Below are 23,860 nucleotides of genomic sequence, written 5' to 3'. Positions count from 1 at the left end.
AAAATGTTGATAGAAAAAAATATTGACCATGTATTAAAAAAGTTAATTAACCATTTGAAAAAATGTTAACGTGTATAGAAAAACTGTTGACCATGTAGTCAAAATTGTTGATCCTGTATTTGAAAAATGTTAAACATGTATTAGATATTTACCAAAAATATGAATACTAAAACAGTGAAAACCGAGAGAGAGAAAACTCGATGAAAAAGTAGTAAGAAAGAATGCCAATGAAAACCAAGCAAGTCACAAAGAAAAGAAAAGAAAAAACAAATAAAAAACCCAGTAAAAACAATGTAAACAACAAAGAAAATTGATGTAATAAAACAAAAAAAATAGAAAAACCGGTGGAGAAAATCGGCTCTTTTTCCTCAAGTATGTCGCACCCTACAATTTCACCACGAACATGACACGGACTCGGTTGCTAGCATTGCTAGAAACTATCCAGGAGACCTGTGTTTGATTCTCGGTTTCGCTCCCTTTTTCTTCATTATTTCTTTTATTAAGTCTGTTCTAATGGGCGGCCGAATTACTACGCGAGATCCTTCCAACTCGCTTGATTTTTGTTTTTTGAGATGACCCAACTCGCTTGATGCGAGATATAATCGCCGCGAAATGACAAAGGGCCATGTTCGACCGCATTTCACGGGCTGGCCTGATAAGCCATGAGAAGTACCCAGGCCCATCATTTCGTCAGCCCATTAACTATTAGTCCTACAAAACCCTAACCCCCCATCCCTCCTTAGGCCCCCTACCGCCTCAGAAGTTACGCAACTGCTCTGCTGCCCAAAACCTAACCATGGCGCGAGTCCGCAGCAACGGGCGGCGTGGCGGCGGCAGTGGCGGTGGAGGCGGCCGCGGCGGCAAGGGGAAAGGAAAGGGAAAAGGCCCGGGCAAGCGGAAGATGCCTTTGTCGGTGGCGCGGAAGCAGCAGGCGGTGCTGGCGAACGTGGACCAGGTCACCGGCGAGAGGATCCCAAAGAGCTTCGTCTTCTCGCGCGGCAAGCTCCCCTCCACGCTTCGTCACCTCCAGCAGGACCTCCGCAAGCTCATGCTCCCCTACACTGCCCTCAAGCTCAAGGTCCCCATCTTAACCCCCTCTTCCATCCCCGCAGCCCCAAACCAACTCGGTGATTCCGTTTCTTAGCATCTTAACGAGCCACAATTTGCTTTTCCGTTCATAAAATCAACAGGAGAAGAAGAGGAACAACCTCAAGGACTTCGTCAACGTTGCCAGCCCATTGGGTGTAACGCATTTCTTGATCCTCTCGAACCCAAAGAGCTTGCCGCACTTGCGCTTCGCCAAGTCACCGCAGGGCCCAACCTACACTTGTCAGATTTTAGAATACGCTCTTGCGGCTGACATCGCAAACTCCCAAAAGCGGCCAAGGTGTCCTGCAGAGATATTCAAAAACTCGCCTCTGGTATAAGCTGGATTTTGTTCTGTTCTTTTAATAGGTTACGTTTTTTAGTTGCAAAATCAAGTCACCTTTGTTGTGGAATCACGTGTTTTGTAGGTCGTGCTCAGTGGTTTCAATGGCCTGGGCGAGCCTTTCAAGAGTTTTGTTACCTTCTTTAGGCATTTGGTCCCTGCTATTGATACAGATACTGTAAGTACTGCATGATATCTTGGCGATGGAACTTTATATCTTCTTTCTGCCATACTAAAATGATAGCGTAATTTGAATTGTAGGTTAAGCTATCAACCTGTCAAAGAATATTATTGCTACAGTATGACAAAGAGATGGAGGCTATCGATTTCCGGCATTACTCAATCAAGCTACAGCCTGTTGGGGTCAGCCGCAAGATTAGAAAACTCATGCAGAACAATCAAGTGCCAGACCTAAGGGATCTTAAAGATGTTAGTGATTATGTGACAAAGTAAGAACTGAATCACCTTCCTTACAGTGTATTATAAGATACTCCCTCCGTCCCAAAATAAGTGTCTTGAGCTTAATACAAATTTGTACTAGAGCTAGTACAAAGTTGAGACACTTATTTTGGGACGGAGGGAGTATGTTTCAAGCCTGTGTTAATACTATGTTCTTTAATCGGTTGGCATGTGCCATCTAGAATGGGAAAATTGGGATGCTTAAATGCAAATTTAGATTCAAAATTAACAAAAAAAAACTGTGATTTGATATAGAAAAAGCCCCAACAGTTTCATAGTTTCCCTCTATCTATCATACAGGAAGTACTCCCTCCATTTTTATTTACTCCGCATATTAGCTTTGTCCTAAGTCAAACTTTGTTATTTTGTAGAAAAAGTTATTAACATCAGCATTGTATATATTTTCACACCATATATATTTGTTATTGTAAATGTTTATATTGTTTTCTATATACTTGGTCAATTTTTCTAAAGTTTGACCTAGGGCAAAGCTAATGGGTGGAGTAAATAAAAACAGAGGTAGTATGTAGACATGATGTGATATGTGGGAAATTCAACTTGTGTTTGAGCAATCTGACAGATTTTCTACACTCCTATCACATGCTCGAAAACTTGCAACCCTTTTAAGCAGATCATAGTATGTACCCCGTCCATTTCAAATACTTTGCATATTAGGCTTTCGCTTGGCTAAGTCTTTGAACAATTAATATTATATAACTTTGTGATACAAAACCGGAAACACAACTAATTACTTTGGAGTACGAATCTAGTGACATCAATGTTAGGTCAGATAAAGCATATACTAATATGCCCATCTTCCATGTCCACTGAAACCATTTAAGATATTATAAAGAAGAGTACTTCTAATTATGAATGGAATGCAGATTTCAAGATGTTTGTTGTGCAGTGCTTATAGATGGTTTTATCTACCCAATGAATCTAGTTATTGCAGTTGAAGTCAATATCTGTTGCTTTTAGACCAGCTTGCTCAGTTGTTTGTTACTTTGAAATTAGACAGCAGTGACAGTTTTAACATTATGGCTTGATTTGTCCAGTTTTATAATTATGGAGAAAAACCTACTATTCCTCATATTCCTTACAATGTGCCCCCTTTCCTAACTATCCATTGCCCCATTGGACAATCTGACAGTTTAAAGACATTCCCTTGCTTTACGCCATCATCAGCTTCCTTTTGAAGTTTCTATTTTATAAATATGTTTCTCCAGCTAGGCCAATATACAACATTGGATGACTACCTATGGTGTTTCCCATGAAATGTATTTTGATAGTTAAGAAAAAACAATCGATCAAGATATATTTTCTGTGTTTTCAGATAGAAATGAAAATTCAAGAAATGAATTCAATTTGCATTTTTTTTACAATTGTAGTCGGTTGTTCACTGCTTTCTGACCAGTTCGCTCAATGTTTGTTACATTGGTATTATATAATAATAATAGTGACAATTTAAATGCCATGTCCTGATTTGTGACTTAATACACCAAAACCTACTGTTCCTCAAATTCTGTCTATAATGAGCCCCCTTTGTTTGCTTGTCCATTTGCAATACAACCAAAGCTACTGTTTCTCAAATTCTGTCTATAATGAGCCCCCTTTGTTTGCTTGTCCATTGCAAGAGCTGGATATGGATCAGAAAGTGAACCAGACGATGAAGCAGCGACTGTAAGTCTAGCAAGTGATATAGACAAATTGAACAGAGCATCCCGAAAAAGTGCCGTCAGACTCCAAGAGATCGGACCAAGAATGACCATGCGCTTAGTTAAGGTTGAATCTGGGCTATGCTCGGGCGACATCTTGTACCCACAATCTGGTAAGTTTCATTTGCTGACGTGGTGGTTTTTTTGAAATGCAAATCACATGTCACTTTTTTGTCCTGAACTTCAATGCAATGTTATACAGTTGGAAAAGATGTGAAGGAGGGACAAGAGGAAGAAGAGATAGAAGATGCTGAGGATATGATGGAGCTGGAGGATGGGACGGAGGAGGACGACTCGGGTGACGAAGAGTAGCCTAGATGAACTTGAGAGGTGCTGAGCAGCAGCCTATGATTGCTAAAAATGTGAAGCAACTGGTGTTTTGCGACAACATTATATGAGTTTAGTTGATCCTTGAGAAAGCATAGTACAGAAGTCGCTCTTGAAAAAGAGAGGGATAAAGCTCTTGCAGTGATAATCCTTATTTTGGCCGAATCTGATTGTTTTTTAGCCCTGTAACATGATACATATTCTGTATTTACCTCAGTTTTGCCTTAGGAGGGTGCATATAAGCACTAGCTGCTGCGTTTGAAGTTGGATGCTGGATTGTGAATTATTTTCATGGAACGTGACCCAGATATTTCACTTTTGGAAGAATTGCTGTAAAGGCTTCCTAGGACCTGGGAATTTGACGTGATTCCCAACCATGAGGCAAGCAGCGATCCGGTTTCAGGTTTGTTCTTGTGCAGCAGATGAAGCAGAAATTCAGAAATTGCTGTGCCGGTGACACTGAAATCCTTTCTCGCTGGGACGAATTTTCTCGTTCTGCCTTGCTCTCTGGGTTCAGCTATCTTTTCACCATGGTCTTCGATGTCAAAATTTGCCGTGGTGTATATCCTGTACATTTGAAAGCAGCAAGCAACGTTGGCCAAAAATCCACATGCCGGTGGGCACACTTGAGCTTGTCAGTGTAATCTTTCCCATAGTCGCTAGGCCGCAGTTTTAAGCATACTTTACCCTGCGGCAAAAGGAATAACCCGTTGCTCCAATCGATGCCGATCCCCGATTACCAGTCGGCACGTGCATGATTTAGGCCGAGAGGAGAATCCGAGATCTTGCCGCAAGCGGGGGCAGTGAAACACACATAATAACTTTTCTCGCGCGATTTACTCCCTCCGTTCCTAAATACTTATCTTTCTAGGCATTTCAATAAGTGACTACATACGAAGTAAAATGAGTGAATCTACACTCTAAAATATGTCTACATACATCCGTATGTGATATTCATTTGAAATGCCTAGAAAAACAAGTATTTAGGAACGGTGGGAGTAGATCTGAACTGCGTCGCCGATCGTTGTACCATGTTATTGTGTCGGCTCTGTCTGTCAGGCGAGAAGTGGTAGTCCCGGCCCACTTGCTTGTGGAGGCAATGAGTAGGTTCCTCGAGATCCTGAGATGCAGGCGCCGATAATTAAAATGCAGTGGAACTTTCGTCTTAAGTGCGTACAAATGAGATTGCGGTACTCCAGCCGGTTCCTGAACAATCCAAAAAATAACACAAACCACTCAAATCAGTGAGCATGGAGCTCAATGCTCATGTTTACAAACAGCTATTGTACCTGCTTTCTAAACGCGTAGAAAGGGAGGCCGATGCGTCATTCATGGTAATAAGATGTTGGTCTCCTGATGGTCCCCGGCCCACGCGTCATTGCTGTTTCATACTACTCGTACATCTACATGCATCTTCTGCGTTACTCCGAGAACATAATCACCACGACTATCCCGTGATCAAACCAAACGCATATCACCTCTCCCTTTTACTAAGAACGCTGTCCTGATCCGATGATCAAAAAAAAAACGCTGTCCTGATCCTGCCGACCCCACCAGCCCTGAGCACGCAGGTCGTGCCACTGTGGGCGGCTCCACCCTAATAAAGCCCACCCCCCCGTGGAGCCCACATTCAGTGGCCTTGCGTCCACCCCACCGCTTTCCTTCATGTGAGCACCCCTCCCCGTCACATGCCTATCTCCGCTAGCGCTGCTAGTTCATCATTTCACACTCCCACCCCTGGCCCTCGCTCTCTAAAGGCTCCCGTACTCACTGGACTCTACCCACACCCGTCACCACAGCCTCGCACAATTATCGCCCCAGGTACAGGTACAGGTAAGAGGGCGAGAGAGCAAGGCGATGTCAATGGCGGAGGAGCAGTACTACGGGGGCCCGCGCGGGGCGCCGCACGGGCTGCTGCTGGCGGTGGTGGTGGGGCTGGTGGTGGCGGGCCCGCTCTTCCTGGGCGACGGCGGCGAGGCGGTCACCGACGCCATCGCCGAGCTGCTCAGCCCCGTGGGCCTGCTCCTCCTCCCCGTGGGCCTGCTCCTCCTCATCCGCCTCCTCTCCTCCGACCGCGGCGCCGCGGCGCTCGCCGACGTGTTCGCCTTCGGCGGCTCGCCCGACGCCGTGCACCGCGTCGGGGGCTCCCCCATCGGCGTGGCGCTCATGCTGCTCCTCATCCTCGCCCTCCTCTACTACCGCTCCGCGCTCTTCGGCGGCGGCGGAGACGACGACGAGTAGGCGACTGCCAGTAGGTAGTTTCCGTCTGATCTCGGGGTTGTTTTGCTAGTTTCCGTTTCATGGCTGGGCCTGGGTGTAAAAGAGCGGTGTAAATTAACTGTTAGCTACTCGCCGTGTTGGTTTGCTCTGCGTTAAGGCTGAAGGTTCTGTGCTGCATGGGTCCATGTGCTTGTTCTCTTCCGCCTCTCCTCCTCGTCGCCTCGTCTCGTCGGTGGTGTCCTCACCCTCTTTTGTTACTCCGCTAGAACCAGGCCTCAGTAACATTGAGTAAATATAAAAGTGACAGCCTGAGATCAAAACGTTCCAAGCCTTACGTATCGCTCGGAACTATCATGCACAAACGAAAAGTTGGAACCAAATTTGATTTGGTCGGTGCCTTTTGAATCGATAGTGACACGCCGCAACTGCCTCGTACCGTCTAGTGTACTACCACTCCAAAAAGCTCATGCATGGTGTTCTGCTTTTTTCTTTTTGAGGGTCATGGTGTTCTGCTGATAGTAGCCGAAAACATAACTTTGAATTGAATCTCCAAAAGAAAGGAAAGAGAAAAGGCTAATTTCAAGGCAGCTTGACGGAGATATTTAGCCGCCAAATCCGTGTACTAACAAGTGACGATACATTCATCCTACGCACAGCACGAACGTAGGCGTAACTTTGCTTGCTTCGCTTGGTTCCTCTTTACATGTAGAAACGCGCTTTTTATCTCAAAAAATAAGGAACGCGCTTTCTCTGTATTCTGTGTATTGCACCGGGGCTTGACAAGTGTCTTTTATTTCCTGCAATCACCCGGACGAACAGTCCATTCATTGACCTGAAAAAACCCTGACCCAGAGGGCGACTCACCGGAACCCTTCTTATCCAGCCCAAATATAAAACGGATAAGCTTGGGTGGCGAGGGGAGTGAAGTGAAGTGGCTAGGTTTGGTTCGGGAGTGGATGAGAAGGACTATAGGATGGGCCATTGCGGGCCGGGGACGACTTGGCGGACGCCTAGGCACACCCGTTTCCGCCTCATATTTGAGGTGTCTAGATAGCATTTTTTTAACCGGCCAGTGACCGGGCCGTCCGTTTGGGGTATGAGATGAGTTTGGGCCGTCCGGTTGTGGATGCTTTGAGATCAACGTTTCAACTATATACTTTTCCCTAAGAAAAAAAACACGGTGTAGAGTGTACTACTCAGTTACTCGTCGTTCGGCGGGTGTAGCGAGTTTGTGATAGGGAGACCTCATCCTCGTGTACTACTCCTCAGGTTGGTAGGTTCGTTCACCCCGGAGCCGACATGTCACATGTCCGTAGTTTCTTCGGTCTGAATGTTCCACGTTGCAGCCAACCTTGTCCTGCCTTCTGCCATGCGTCTTGAACGCGTAACATGCAAGGAGGATCAATTGAGCCATCTTACTCGAAACGCGTCAAGAAGCATCACGAGGCGTCTTCGCGGTCGAGACGATCCTCTCCAGTGCAGGTTTTTATTCCGTGGCGTTTTGGAACACCAGATCCGCAGCGCTGTTTATGGCACGTGGCTTGTGTGTCGATCTGGACCCCCGATGCCCGATGGGAAGTCATCAGCACTATTTTGGTACACGTCAATGAAGCTAGGTTTCGTCGCGATTTCAGCGCGTCGTTCGCGTGATCATCACTGCATAAGCAAAAGCCACTGTGTCCGTTCCAACCATGGGCGCGACTATGTATAGCCTCACGCGAGCTGTCACGCTCGCTCGCGTCACGCATCGCCGAAATGGGCCGACCCAGGCAGCTGAGGCAGGTAGTTCTTAAAATATAAAATCTTCCCAGAAATGTACAATGTGTATGGAGAAACCTAGGCACAAAAAGTATATATGTTTTAAAAAGCTAATCATGTATCTAAAAAATGGCACTCCTATATTTTAAAAATGTTAAACATGTATTTATTCCTGATGTATACAAAAAATGTAGAACGTGTATGAAAAAATGTAGGCATACAAAAAAGATGTATTTTTTAAATTTTAATCATGAATTAGAAAAATGTTAAATGTGTATATGAAAAAATGTTTAAAGTGTATATAAAAAATGTTCCCGATGTATATAAAAAGTGTAGATAGTGCATGAGAAAGTAAACATTTAAAATATATAAATTTAAAAAATGTTAATATTACAATAATGTTAAACATGTATATGAAAAATATTGAAGGCATATATAAAAAATGTTTCTGATGTATAAAAGAATATACAATGTATATGAAAAAATGTAGACATCAAAAGGACGTTCATGTTCTATAAGAAAACAATAATGAAAACAGACAAAGGAACAAAGAAAATATAAAAGAAATCGATGACCAAGAAACAATCAACTAAGGTTCTAAAACCTGATGAAAACCGTAAAGAAAAACACATACGAAAACTGAAAGAAAAGCAAAGAAGATAACAAAAAGAAGAAGAAAAAACTCAGAGAAAACACGACCTAAAGCGAACCTACAGCGAATGGCAAAACTGCACTAAAAGGGCCAGCCCGCTCGCGCTCGCCTATAGGCGGGAAATAGCTCCCGCGTCCAAGCATGCACTCCCTTTTTCTTTTGGATGTATAGGCTGCAAATGTTCAGGAACATGCTTTTGGCCCTTTTATAAGTACTAGCAAACTTGCATGTCCGTTATAACAAAAAAAACACATCCTCTTAGTGCAATAAATATAACTCAGAACTCTCAAATGCCTATGTCATCTATTTCAACACGACGCAATACTTGCATTGCTGCTTATCCTCTTTCTCGCCCTTATTGACGGTGGTCATTGTGTCCATCTAATCAGAACACGTTTGAAATGTGTAGCGACCCGACCTTAAACGGTCAAGTCTATGTGCTTCTGTGTCATCCCTGGATCGGTAATGCTGACACACACAGTACTTGAAGGATTTATAACAGAGTAGCAATCACACACTTATTACATCGAATGTCTCAAAAGAGAACTTACAATAAATATGGCATAAGACCATCTAATACGATAACATCGGAAGGCTTGAAAGATAAAGTGAGTCCATCAACTCCAACGGCATAGCTGAGCTGCACGGCAACGACCTAACGATCCTTACTCCTCGTCTGAAAAGTCTGCAACATAATACGTTGCAGCCCGAAAACGGGTCAGCACATGGAATATGCTGACAATATAACACAGTAGAGCAAGAACAGAATAATGCTATCACTACATGCATATTTGGTTGGTGGAAAGGCTCTATGGTTATAGTTTTGCGAAAAGCCAAATTTCCCCCACAACAAAGGAATATATTTTATTTCACTATCATGGTAGTTGAAACATCATTGAGAAGGTTCCTCCAACTCAATCCCAATTAAAATAATTATCAACCCAACAATATTAAATTAGAGTGATGAGATACATATGATAATCCAAGTACTAGATACTCAAGATGTCCATAACCGGGGACACGGCTAACCATGATTAGATTGTACACTCTGCAGAGGTTTGCGCACTTCTCCCCACAAGACTGAATCGCCTCCGTTGGATTTCTCGCACTACATGGTGTTTGAGAAACGGATGACCGAGACACAGTCTTTCAGAAGCATTAACTCTAACCCCGGGTAGACAGTACCAACCTACATCCCTCTACATCTGCTAGCCTACCACTGGAAGAGGTCATGCAACTTACTCAACTATGCTAGAGCCCATAATAGCTTGTGGCTGCACACGGAAGTTTCTAGCATGAAATATCTCACGATCCCTTTGAGCCTGGGTGGCGGACCGTAGGAGGATCACACGGTATATCCCCGGGATCTCCTAGGACAACACTGGATTCCCCAGGTGCCCAAAACAAGCAATCCACCCAGATGTGTATTAAAGTTGCCACCTTAAGTTGAACCATTAAATAACAATCTCACATCTGTCATGGATTCACTCACCCAAACCACGTCTACGAGCATAGCATAGCAATATAAGCAATACGTAGAAGTAACTCCCAAGGGTTTGATTATAACAGGGCAATAGGTTCTACCTCATCAATTACTTCCCAATACCCACAAGTTAATCACATCCTAATCATGCAGTGTTTGAGGATTGGAGCTAATGCATAAAAACTGGGTAATAATGGGATATGATCAAAGTGTTACTTGCCTTGCTGATGATACGCAAAACCTAGAGACTCGTAGTAGCACGCTTCGCACTCCGGGAGTTCTATCGTAAACAAACAATAGCATACATAAGCAATCAAGCAAAGATGCACGGGTAAAAATCAAATAAGAAGATCTAACCAGAAAGTTCAACTTAAGAACTGTGGTTTGCAAAAAGAATCAAATCAAACGGAGCAACGAAACTCAAACTGCGAAAGAAACAAGATTCGTTTACTAATCTGGACTAAAGTCAAATTTTACAGTACCAAAATCTTGTTCAAGTTGGTTAAACAGAAAGAGGGCTTCGAGACGAAGATCTAGGCGCTTGAATCGTCTGATTCCGACAAACGAGCGAAAAGTTAAACTAAAACGAAAATCGGATCAGAAATTGCGATCGAGAATAATCGCGAAAAATCCGAGAAAAAGAAAAACTGACGAACAGGCTAACGAACGTTCGCTGTCTGCGGGTAACGGGTGAAAACCGTTTGTTAAAACGAACGAACGAACAGGCGTTCGCTAAATAAATAAACCGACGGGAAAAACCGATCTAAAAGAATAAACCGGAATTTAAAAAAATCGAATCTAGATCTAGGGTTTACCGAAATAAACCGACGAGAGAAAAAAAACGGCGGCGGCTGCAGCGGAGCTGCAGCGGCGGGGCGGCGCTGCGGCTCGGGGCGGCGGGGCTGGCGGCGGTGGTGGTGTGGGGGTCGAGGCGGGGGTCGGCTCGGCCTTTAAAGGGCCGGGCGAGGCGGCGGCTTGGGCAAGGGGCCGGGGGAGGAGGAGTCCTCCCCGGACTCGGCGACGGCGGCGTGCGCCGGCCGGACTCCGGTCGGAGTCGGTCGGGGCGAGGGGTGGGCTGGCGCGGCTGGCCAACTGGGCCTCGGCCGAGTTCGGTCCGGCGGAAAAACTTTTTTTAAAATAAATTCCGCGTAGAAAAACACCGAAAATAAATACTAAACGGACGCCAAAAATCCCGAAACAAATTTTCCCGTCCTCTAAAAATCTACCGGACCAGGTGAACATTTATTTGGGCCTAAAATGCAATTTTGAAAAACGTGTATTCTTCCTATGCAAATAAAATAGCAATAAAATCCAAATAAAATCAAATATTTGATTTTAATATTTTTCCTCCAATATTTCATTTATTTTTGGGGAAGTCATATTATCCCTCTCATATACTTTTTTTTATATGAACTATTTTCGGAGAGAAAAATAATAAAACAAATTGATCCTCGTTTCGATATTTGATAAAATTCAAATATGAAAACAGTGAAATCCCCAACTCTCTCCGAGGGTCCTTGAGTTGCTTAGAATTTTGAGGATCGCGAAACGAATATGCAATAAAATATGATATGCATGAATGATCTATGTATAACATTCCAAATTGAAAATTTGGGATGTCACAAACCTACCCCCTTTAAGATGAATCTCGCCCTCGAGATTCGGGTTGGCTAGAAAATAGGTGTGGGTGGTCTTTGCGAAGATCATCCTCTCGTTCCCAGGTGGCTTCATCCTCGGTATGGTGGCTCCACTGAACTTTGCAAAACTTGATAACCTTGCTGCGGGTGACTCGGCTGGCAAATTCAAGAATCGTGACTGGCTTCTCCTCATAGGTCAGATCACTGTTCAACTGAATCGCTTCCAAGGGCACTGTATCTCTTAGCGGTGTATCGGCCATCTCAGCATGACACTTCTTCAACTGTGAAACATGAAACACATCATGAACTCCTGACAGTCCTTCAGGTAACTCCAACTTGTAGGCAACCTCTCCCATACGTTCCAAAATTCGGTATGGTCCTACAAATCTCGGGGCTAACTTTCTCTTAACTCCAAAACGTTTCACTCCTCGCAGAGGTGACACTCGCAGATATGCTCTGTCCCCAATTTCATAGGTTACTTCCTTGCGTTTCGAATCTGCATAACTCTTCTGCCTGGACTGAGCTACCTTCAGTCTATCTCGAATCAACTTAACCTTCTCTTCAGACTCCTTGATCAAATCTGGTCCAAACAACAGTCGGTCTCCAACTTCATCCCACATCAACGGTGTTCTGCACCTTCGTCCATACAGAGCTTCGAACGGTGCCATCTTCAAACTGGCTTGATAGCTATTGTTGTATGAGAACTCCGCGTAGGGCAAATTGTCATCCCAAATAGATCCATAATTTAGTGCACAAGCTCTCAACATATCCTCCAGAATCGGGTTGACTCTCTCGGTTTGTCCATCTGTCTGCGGATGGAATGCTATATGAACTCTAGCCTTGTACCCAAAGTCGGGTGCAGCTGATGCCAAAACTTTTGAGGTAAACTGTGTTCCTCTATCTGATACGATGGTCCTTGAAACTCCATGCAGACATACGATCCTGGTCATGTATATCTTGGCCAACTTCGCACTTGTATAGGTGGTTTTCACTGGGATAAAGTGAGCCACTTTGGTCAAGCGATCAACTACTACCCATATAGAATCATATCCTGATTTGGTCCTGGGCAATCCGGTGATGAAATCCATGCCAAGCTTATCCCACTTCCATTCGGGTATCGGCATAGGCTGTAACAATCCTGCTGGCTTTTGATGTTCCGCCTTCACTCTCTGACATACATCACATACGGCTACATACTCGGCAATATCCTTCTTCATACCAGTCCACCAGAAACATTCCTTCAAATCCAAATACATCTTGGTGTTTCCGGGGTGTATCGAGTATGGTGAGTCATGAGCCTCCTGAAGTATTAACTTCCTGATCTCTGTGTTATTGGGCACATAAACACGGTCCTCAAACCATAAGGTGTCGTGCTCATCCTCACGAAAACCTTTGGCCTTCCCTTTGCTCATTCTCTCTTTTATCTCGGCAATCTCTTTGTCATCCTTCTGAGCTTCTCGAATCTTTCCTAACAATGTAGACCGAACTTCCATTGTTGAAACAAAACCTCTAGGAACAGTCTCCAATCGAAGTTCTCTGAGATCCTCTGCTAACTCCTTTGGCAATCCTATGCTTACGAGGGTGTTAGCATAACTCTTCCGGCTCAAAGCGTTTGCTACGACATTGGCCTTGCCTGGATGATAGTGAAGCTTCATGTCATAATCCTTTATAATCTCCAACCATCTCCTCCGCCTAAGGTTCAGCTCCTTTTGTGTGAAAATGTACTTCAAACTCTTATGATCAGTGTACACATCACAACGGTTTCCAATAAGGTAATGTCTCCAAGTCTTGAGCGCATGCACTACAGCTGCTAACTCCAAATCATGCATGGCATAATTCAATTCGTGCGGTTTTAGTTGTCGTGAGGCATACGAAACAACTCTTCCGTCCTGCATAAGCACACTTCCAAGTCCTAAGCGAGAGGCGTCGCAATACACTTGGAAATCCTTGCGTATATCCGGCAGAATCAGCACTGGGGCTATAGTCAGATGGTTCTTTAACTCCTGAAAACTCGCCTCACATCCTTCCGTCCATTTAAATTTGGTATCCTTCTTCAATAACTCCGTCACTGGCTTCGCAATCTTGGAGAAATTCTCAATGAATCTCCGATAGTATCCTGCGAGTCCAAGAAAACTGCGGATCTCGCTAACTGAAGTGGGTGCCAACCATTCAGTGACTGACTGAACCTTGGTGGGGTCTACTGCTATACCTTCTCCTGATATAACATGTCCAAGGAATCCAACTTCCTTCAACCAAAACTCACATTTGCTGAACTTGGCATACAACTGATGTTCCCTGAGTTTCTCGAGAACTAAACGCAAATGCTCCTTGTGCTCCTCTTCATTCTTCGAGTATACCATTATATCATCAATGAACACCACAACAAACTTATCCAAATATTCCATGAACACCTTGTTCATCATGCTCATGAAATAGGCAGGGGCGTTAGTCAGTCCAAATGACATGACCATATACTCATATAACTCGTACCTTGTGGTAAATGTGGTTTTAGGTATATCCTTCTCCCGGATCTTCAGCTGGTGATATCCTGATCGCAGATCGATCTTCGAAAACACCTTAGCTCCTTGCAGCTGGTCAAACAAATCATTGATCATCGGCAAAGGGTATTTGTTCTTAATTGTCACCTCATTCAACGCCCGATAATCAACAACCATCCTCAATGATCCATCCTTCTTCTCAACCAAGAGCACTGGGGCTCCCCACGGTGATGAACTTCGTCAGATGTAACCTTTCTCCAATAACTCCTTGATCTGCTTCTTAATCTCCTCCAGATCATTTGCGGGCATCCGGTATGGTCTCTTCGATATAGGCCCGGTGCCTGGCAACAGTTCTATCAAAAACTCGATGTCCCGATCTGGCGGCATGCCTGGTAATTCCTCTGGAAATACATCTGGGTAATCCTTTACGACAGGCACTTCCTCCTGAACAACTCCTGAGAGGGAATTTACTTGAGTTCTCCTTGTCGTATGCCTGGATACATAGTTGATCCTTTTTCCCTCCGGGGTGGTGAGATAAATCGACTTACTAGCACAGTCAATGCTTCCTCCATACTTTGACATCCAGTCCATGACTAATATCACATCCAATCCTTGTGACTCCAAAATTATTAGGTCTGACGGGAAAACATGGCTACCAATGGTTAAGGGTATCCGGTCGCACCATCGGCTAGCCATATACTCTGCTCCAGGTGAACTTACTAACAGAGGAGTCCTAAGGGCTTGGGTTGGTAGTTTAAACTTATCCATGAATCCCCTTGATATGTATGAATGTGATGCACCAGTATCAAAAAGAACTAGGGCGGTAAAAGACTTAACCAAAAACTTACCGATAACTGTGTCTGGCTGCCCTTCAACCTCCTCCACGTTAACGTGGTTCACTTGTCCTTTGTTGAATGGATTGGGCTTCTTCCCAGCGTTCCCACTACCGTTTCCATTCTTCGCTTCAGGGCACTCTGTGGCATAGTGTCCAGTCTTCCCGCACTTGAAGCAAGTAATGTGACTTAGGTCTCTCTTGGCGGGTGTGGCTGAATTGGAGCGGTTCTGATTGTTGCTTGTTCCGTTCCCAGTCCCATTCTTGGAACCATTATGGTTATGCGAACTTCCTCCGTTGTGGTTATGACCTCCATGGTTATGAACAAGTCCTCCCGAGTTCGGGGTTAGACGAGGCTTCTGCTGAGCTCCAGAATTGTATCTTCCTTGCACATACCTCCTCTTACGGTTCTCGATCTGCTGCTGCTTCCCTTCAATCATAAGATCCTTATCTACCAACTCCTGGTAGTTGTTGAATGTTGCCACCATCAACTGCATGCTCATCTCATCGTTCAACCCTTCCATAAACTTCTCCTGCTTCGCGGCATGTGTGGCCACATCGTCGGGGGCATAGCGAGATAACTTGCTAAACTCATCCACGTACCGAGCTACAGTACGGTTCCCCTGGCTCGTAAGTTGCGAAACTCACGCTTCTTCGTGCTCATAGCTCCAGTTGAGACATGGGCTGCGCGGAAAGCTTGCTGAAACTGATCCCAAGTGACGTTGGCTATGGGGAAAGTGACCGTATAATTCTCCCACCATGAGGCTGCTGGTCCATCCAATTGATGTGCGGCAAAGCGCACCTTCTTAGCATCTGTGCAACCTGCGGTGGTCAACTCCCTTCCAATACGGCATAGCCAATCATCAGCAACTATAGGCTCGGTGCTACTGGAAAACACCGGCGGCTGCAACCTCAGAAAGCGAGCTAAGTTGTCAACTGGAGGCGGGTTGTTGTTGTTGTTGCCTTGGTTCTGGACTAATATCTGCATCAAGGCATTCTGCTGCTAGATCAACTGGGTGATCTCCGGTGGGAAGACAAATCCGGTGTCACGTCCCGAAGGCATATGATGGGTTTAGAGGGGAGAGATTAGAATAGAAAAGGGGTCTAGTGAGAAAGCACTACCCATATGCACATGAGACAAACACAATCATATCACTCAATCAATCAAGCAAGGGCATACAAACGGTCTAGAACTATCGTTAAAAGTGCTCAAACTACTACTATATTCATGGGGGAAATACTACTAATCATTTGGTGGTCATCTAGAAATTTTGATCGGTGGACGACTCCATGATGTCTGCTTCAGCTTCGTCTTCAAAGTCATCTTAACTGGGGTCGGAGTCGGTGTCGTCGATGATGATGTAGTTCTCCGGGCAAGTGGAATCGTCGTCCTCTCCTCCTGGCGCGGGGTCTCCCATGAATACTCCGATCTTCCTTATCAGGTCGTCATTCTTCTCCAATAGTGTTGCAATTTCCTCCTCATATCCATCGTGTGTAGACTTGAGTTCTTCTTCCAGCTCAGTGATCCTTGTTTTCGCCTTCTTCAAATCTATCATGTCTGCGCACATCTGATTCTCCTGGCATTGAATGTGCTGGTTTAACTCCTGGATGAAAGCTCTAATGGATCTGTCCTTCCTGGTGCTGATCATCTCCCATTGCTCATCTCGGCGCCCACATATCTGGTAGATAGTGTCCTTGAGATCCTTGCTGTAGACTTCTCCAATACGTCCTATGGCAATGTGGGCTGCCATGCTCTTGCCTAGACTCCAGGTTGGTGCATCAAAGGAAAACTCTATGGGCTCAGTGATTGGCGCGAACGTCCTTCCTGGAACTTGAACTCGAATCATCCAGCGCTCCTCTTCTGGTAAAGTGGCGTTGTAGGTCCCGGTGAATCTTGGTATTTCGATGTTCAGGTACCTAGTGACTTCCTTCAAGTGTCGTCCAAAGGGTGTGTCTTCATGCGGTTTTGCAAACTTGTTCCTCGAATCCGCCATCCTAAGAGTAGAAAATGAAGAGGAGTCAGAAATGAGTAGAGAAGAGTGACCTATGGCTTATCTTAATGGTCGTGTCCTACACTCAATGTGTGCTCTGATACCATCTTGTAGCGACCCGACCTCAAGCGGTCAAGTCTCTGTGCTTCTGTGTCATCCCTGGATTGGTAATGCTGATACACAGTACTCGAAGGATTTATAACAGAGTAGCAATCACACACTTATTACATCGAATGTCTCAAAAGAGAACTTATTACAATAAATATGGCATAAGGCCATATAATACGATAACAGCGGAAGGCTTGGAAGATAAAGTGAGTCCATCAACTCCAACGGCATAGCTGAGCTGCACGGCAACGACCTAACGATCCTTACTCCTTGTCTGAAAAGTATGAAACATAATACGTTGCAGCCCGAAAACGGGTCAGCACATGGAATATGCTGGCAATATAACACAGTAGAGCAAGAATAGAATAATGCTATCACTACATGCATATTTGGCTGGTGGAAAGGCTCTATGGTTATAGTTTTGAGAAAAGCCAATTTTTTCCTACAACAAAGGAATATATTTTATTTAACTATCATGGTAGTTCAAACATCATTGAGAAGGTTCCTCCAACTCAATCCCAATTAAAGTAATTATCAACCCAACAATATTAAATTAGAGTGATGAGATACATATGATAATCCAAGTACTAGATACTCAAGATGTCCATAACCGGGGACACGGCTAACCATGATTAGATTGTACACTCTGCAGAGGTTTGCGCATTTTCCCCACAAGACTCGATCGCCTCCATTGGATTTCTCGCACTACATGGTGTTTGAGAAACGGATGACCGAGACACAGCCTTTCAGAAGCATTAACTCTAACCCCGGGTAGACAGTACCAACCTACATCCCTCTACATCTGCTAGTCTACCACTGGAAGAGGTCATGCAACTTACTCAACTATGCTAGAGCCCATAATAGCTTGTGGCTGCACACGGAAGTTTTTAGCATGAAATATCTCAGTTCCCTTTGAGCCTGGGTGGCGGACCTTAGGCTTATCACACGGGTACTCCGGGATATCCTAGGACAACACTGGATTCTCCAGGTGCCCGACAAGCAATCCACCCAGATGTGTATTAAAGTTGCCACCATAAGTTGAACCATTAATTAACAATCTCACATCTGTCATGGATGCACTCACCCAAACCACGTCTACGAGCATAGCATAGCAATATAAGCAATACGTAGAAGTAACTCCCAAGGGTTTGATTATAACAGGGCAATAGGTTCTACCTCATCAACTACTTCCCAATACCCACAAGTTAATCACATCCTAATCATGCAGTGTTTGAGGATTGGAGCTAATGCATAAAAACTGGGTAATAATGGGATATGATCAAAGTGTTACTTGCCTTGCTGATGATCCGCAAAACCTAGAGACTCGTAGTAGCACGCTTCGCACTCCGGGAGTTCTATCGTAAACAAACAATAGCATACATAAGCAATCAAGCAAAGATGCATGGGTAAAAATCAAATAAGAAGATCTAACCAGAAAGTTCAACTTAAGAACTCCGGTTTGCAAAAAGAATCAAATCAAATGGAGCAACGAAACTCAAACTGCGAAAGAAACAAGATTCGTTTACTAATCTGGACTAAAGTCAAATTTTACAGTAGCAAAATCTTGTTCAAGTTGGTTAAACAGAAAGAGGGTTCGAGACGAAGAACTAGGCGCTTGAATCGCCTGATTCTGACAAATGAGCGAAAAGTTAAACTAAAACGAAAATCGGATCAGAAATCGCGATCGAGAATAATCGCGAAAAAACCGTTTGTTAAAACGAACGAACGAACAGGCGTTCGCTAAATAAATAAACCGACAGGAAAAACCGATCTAAAAGAATAAACTGGATTTAAAAAAATGGATCTAGATCTAGGGTTTACCGAAATAAACCGACGAGAGAAAAAAAACGGCGACGGCTCCGGTGAAGTCGGCGGCGCGGGCTGCAGCGGCACGGAGCTGCGGCGGCGGCTGCAACGGCGGCGGGGCGGCGCTGCGGCGGGACTTGCGGCGGTGGTGGTGTGGGGGTCGAGGTGGGGGTCGGCTCGGCATTTAAAGGGCCGGGCGAGGCGGCGGCTTGGGCAAGGGGCCGGGGGAGGAGGAATCCTCCTTGGACTCGGCGACAGCGGCGTGCGCCGGCCGGACTCCGGTCGGAGTCAGTCGGGGCGAGGGGTGGGCTGGCGCGGCTGGCCAACTGGGCCTCGGCCCAGTTCGGTCCGGCGGAAAAACCTTTTTTTAAAATAAATTCCGCGCAGAAAAACGCCGAAAATAAATACTAAACGGACGTCAAAAATCCCGAAATAAATTTTCCCCGTCGTCTAAAAATCTACCGGTCCAGGTGAACATTTATTTGGGCCTAAAATGCAATTTTGAAAAACGCGTATTTTTCCTATGCAAATAAAATAGCAATAAAATCCAAATAAAATCAAATATTTGATTTTAATATTTTCCTCCAATATTTCTTTTATTTTTGGGGAAGTCATATTATCCCTTCTCATATACTTTTTTTTATATGAAATATTTTCGGAGAGAAAAATAATAAAACAAATTGATCCTCGTTTCGATATTTGATAAAATTCAAATATGAAAACAGTGAAATTCCCAACTCTCTCCGAAGGTCCTTGAGTTGCTTAGAATTTCGAGGATCACGAAACAAATATGCAATAAAATATGATATGCATGAATGATCTATGTATAACATTCCAAATTGAAAATTTGGAATGTTATAAAATGGTCAATTCAAGACGATGAGTTCGGCCACCACACGACACACCTATCATTAAACTACCAACACAAAAGAATATATAGAAGTTAAAAAACTAATTATGTCAAGCTGGACGTGAGGGCCACCCTCCACGAGCTAATCCTTGTACCTTGTCTATACACCATTGCTAGAGAGCAAACAACAATTTCCGTGAACCATGGTTGGTGTGACGCCCCCGATTTGATCGTACACTAATCATGCACGCAAACGTGTACGATCAAGATCAGGGACTCACGAGAAGATATCACAACACAACTCTAAAACATAAATAAGTCATACAAGCATCATAATACAAGCCAAGGGCCTCGAGGGCTCGAATACAAGTGCTCGATCATAGACGAGTCAGCGGAAGCAACAATATCTGAGCACAGACATAAGTTAAACAAGTTTGCCTTAAGAAGGCTAGCACAAACTGGGATACAGATCGAAAGAGGCGCAGGCCTCCTGCCTGGGATCCTCCTAACTACTCCTGGTCGTCGTCAGCGGGCTGCACGTAGTAGTAGGCAGCTCCAGTGTCGTAGGAGTCGTCGTCGACGGTGGCGTCTGGCTCCTGGACTCCAGCCTCTGGTTGCGACAATCAGGTAGAAAGGAAAAGGGGGAAAAGAGGAAGGAAAGCAACCGTGAGTACTCATCCAAAGTACTTGCAAGCAAGGAGCTACACTACATATGCATGGGTATATGTGTAAAGGGGCATATCAGTGGACTGAACTGTAGAATGCCAGAATAAGAGGGGGATAGCTAGTCCTGTCGAAGACTACGCTTCTGGCCATCTCCATCTTGCAGCATGTAGAAGAGAGTAGATGGTAAGTTCACCAAGTAGCATCGCATAGCATAAACCTACTCGGCGATCCCCTCCTCGTCGCCCTGTTAGAGAGCGATCACCGGGTTATATCTGGCACTTAGAAGGGTGTGTTTTATTAAGTATCCAGTTCTAGTTGTCATAAGGTCAAGGTACAACTCCGGGTCGTCCTTTTACCGAGGGACATGGCTATTCGAATAGATAAACTTCCCTGCAGGGGTGCACCACATAACCCAACACGCTCGATCCCATTTGGCCGGACACACTTTTCTGGGTCATGCCTGGCCTCGTAAGATCAACACGTCGCAGCCCCACCTAGGCTCAACAGAGAGGTCAGCACGCCGGTCTAAATCCTATGCGCGCAGGGGTCTGGGCCCATCGCCCATTGCACACCTGCACGTTGCGAGGGCGGCCGGAAGCAGACCTAGCCTAGCAGGAGTTCCAGTCCAATCCGGCGTGCGCCGCTCCGTCGCTGACGTCAAGAAGAGCTTCGGCTGATACCACGATGTCGAGTGCCCATAACTGTTCCCGCGTAGCTGGTTAGTGCGTATAGACCAAATGGCCAGACTCAGATCAAATACCAAGATCTCGTTAAGCGTGTTAAGTATCCGCGAACGCCGACCAGGGCCAGGCCCACCTCTCCCCTAGGTGGTCTCAACCTGCCCTGTCACTCCGCCATAAAGTAACAGTTGGGGGCCGTCAGGAACCCAGGCCCACCTCTACCGGGATGGAGCCACCTGTCCTTTCAGCCCCCTCACAAGAATCACTTGCGGGTACTCAACGAGCCGACCCGACTTTAGTCACCACATGTGTCATGTATATAAAGTATATAGTATATACCCGTGATCACCTCCCGAAGTGATTACGGCCCAGTAGTATAGCTTGGCAGACGGACAAGAGTGTAGGGCCACTGATGGAACACTAGCATCCTATACTAAGCAGTAGGATAGCGGGTAAGGGTAACAACTGTAGCAACAATGACAGGCTATGCATAAGTATAGGATTAACCAAAAGCAGTAACATGCTACACTACTCTAATGCAAGCAGTATAGAGAAGGAATAGGCGATATCTGGTGATCAAGGGGGGGGGGGGCTTGTATGGTTGCTCTGGTAAGAAGGAGGGGTCGTCAACTCCGTAGTCGAACTGGGCAGCAACAGTGTCGGTCTCGTAGTCTACCGGAGAAGGAGAGGGGGAAGAAACAGTAAATACGGAGCAAACAAAGCATCACAAAACATAAGGAGGCAAAACGCGGTGCTAGGTATGCCCTAACGCGGTAGGAGGTGATACCGACGAAGGGGGGAAACATCCGGGAAAGTATCCCCGGTGTTTCGCGTTTTCGGACAGATGAACCGGAGGGGGAAAGTTGCATGTTCGCTATGCTAGGAATGTGTGGTGGACGAACGGGCTGCGAATCCGGATTTGTCTCGTCGTTCTGAGCAACTTTCATGTAGAAAGTATTTTCATCCGAGATACGGATTATTTTATATGATTTTCTAAAGATTTAATCATTTTAGGATTTATTTATTTACTTTAATTCAACATTATCCAGAACAGTGTTTGCTGACGTCATCATGACGTCAGCAGTCAACAAAGGTGTTGACCGGTCAACTGACGTGTGGGTCCCGCATGTCATAGGTACAATAACCTAATTAACCTATTAATCAGTTTAATTAGTTAATTAGGTACCTAATGTTTAATTAGTTTAATTAAACATGATTAATTAAGTTAATTAATTTAGTTACTTAATTAATTATTTAATTAACATTTTTATTTACTTCTTATTTATTTATTTTTAATTTCTTTTTTTAATCATTCTCAAGGGGCGTGGGGCCCCCATGTCATTGGCCCTAGGGGCCAAACGGGCGCGGGCGACGGGCGCAGCCCGGGCGCTGGCGTGGGCGCGTGCCCGAGGCCAACCGGGGGGGGGGCGCCGGCCACGGCAAGGCCGGAGTGGCACGGCGCGGAGGAGGCGGTGGCACCGCGGGCTGTTGCGGGGCCGCACGGCGATGCAGTGGCGGAACGGCGCGGACGCGCGGCGAGCGGCGCACGCAGCGGGGCAGCAGCAGCAAGGCTGCCCGGCGGAGCGGACGCGGAGGGAGCCGAGCGGGCGCGTCCGAACGAGGTGGGGCGCGGGCACACGCAGGGGGCGCGGGTGCGGCCAGGGCGGCCGGCGCGCGTGCGGGCGCCGGTGAGTGAGACCATGGCCGAAGTGTCCGGAGCAGGAGAGAAGGAGGAGATGCCGGGGCCTCACCACGGGGCCGTGGGGTCTAGGCAGCGGTGCTCGGGGAGGAAGACGGGGACGCGATGCCGACGAGGAGGAGATCCCGCGAGGGAGAGGAAGGCGACGGTGGCCGCGGCGTCATGAGCGTCGGGGTCGATGGGCGACGCGGGAGAGGAGGCGCCGGCGAGGTGGTCCTCGGGTGCGGCGTCTTGCGAAGCCAGGGCGGCGACGATGCTTGAGGGGGGGGGTGCGTCGGTGAGGGGTCGACGACGAGGGCGGCAAGGTGGGGCGGTCGACGGCGACAAGAGCGGGGGAAGGGCGTCGACGCCCGATCCAGATCGGGGAGGAGCGAGAGAGAGAGAGGGGATCGGGGAGAGTGGGTGGGGTTCGGGTTAGGATAGGGTTTGGCTGGGGGGTGAGGGGATAAGGTGTGGCCGGCTGGGCCTGGTGGGTTGGCCCAGTGGGGTTGATGGCCTGCTGGGCCGGAGCCCAGGGGGATTCTTTTCCTTCTTCTTTGTTTTCTTTTTATTTATCCTTTTCGATTTATTATAGTTTCTATTTATTTTAGATTTAATAAAATACAAAAGTGGCACCTAACTTAGTGTTACAAATTGTGCCTTTGCCACTATTAATTTAGTTCTTCAAAATAAAAGGGTTTGTAATTGTTTATTCTTTTTAAAAGCATTTAAGTAATTGTTTAGCCCCTGTTTTAATTAATTTCTTGCATCTAAACATTTTATCAAAATGTGGTTTTTCCACCACAATCAGCCATGATTTATTTTCTAAATTTTGAACATTTTAGTTTTCAGTTTTAGTTTAGTTTTCTTTATTTGAAAACTTTTATTGTTTGCCTCTATTTTAAATTTAAATTTGTATCGATTTTGAACCATCGCGAGATCGACAACAGTAACCGTGGTGACGTGGCATCATTAGCGTGGGATTACTGTAGCCTAATTATCCGGGCGTCACCATTCTCCTCCACTACAAGAAATCTCGTCCCGAGATTTAAGAGGTGGTGAAAGGGGGAA

At 45.6% G+C, this 23,860-nt stretch overlaps 2 protein-coding genes across 2 annotated transcripts; both read left to right on the top strand.

Annotated features, from left to right (window-relative positions):
• The first annotated feature begins 742 nt into the window (after nucleotides 1-742).
• On the top strand, nucleotides 743-4,193 carry LOC123097511 (peter Pan-like protein). The gene is made up of 6 exons (XM_044519279.1): nucleotides 743-1,078; nucleotides 1,191-1,421; nucleotides 1,515-1,607; nucleotides 1,691-1,878; nucleotides 3,523-3,716; nucleotides 3,806-4,193. Exons 1-6 carry the CDS (start codon nucleotides 797-799, stop codon nucleotides 3,913-3,915), a joined length of 1,098 nt encoding a protein of 365 aa, XP_044375214.1. The 5' UTR covers nucleotides 743-796; the 3' UTR covers nucleotides 3,916-4,193.
• A 1,426-nt stretch (nucleotides 4,194-5,619) lies between these two features.
• Nucleotides 5,620-6,570, top strand: LOC123099921 (uncharacterized). The gene has a single exon (XM_044521939.1). It carries the CDS (start codon nucleotides 5,788-5,790, stop codon nucleotides 6,169-6,171), a length of 384 nt encoding a protein of 127 aa, XP_044377874.1. The 5' UTR covers nucleotides 5,620-5,787; the 3' UTR covers nucleotides 6,172-6,570.
• The last annotated feature ends 17,290 nt before the right edge of the window (nucleotides 6,571-23,860 follow it).

Source organism: Triticum aestivum, chromosome 4D (assembly GCF_018294505.1).
Source record: "Triticum aestivum cultivar Chinese Spring chromosome 4D, IWGSC CS RefSeq v2.1, whole genome shotgun sequence".
Classification (NCBI taxonomy): domain Eukaryota; kingdom Viridiplantae; phylum Streptophyta; class Magnoliopsida; order Poales; family Poaceae; genus Triticum; species Triticum aestivum.
This window is presented reverse-complemented; position numbering and strand designations above follow the sequence as displayed.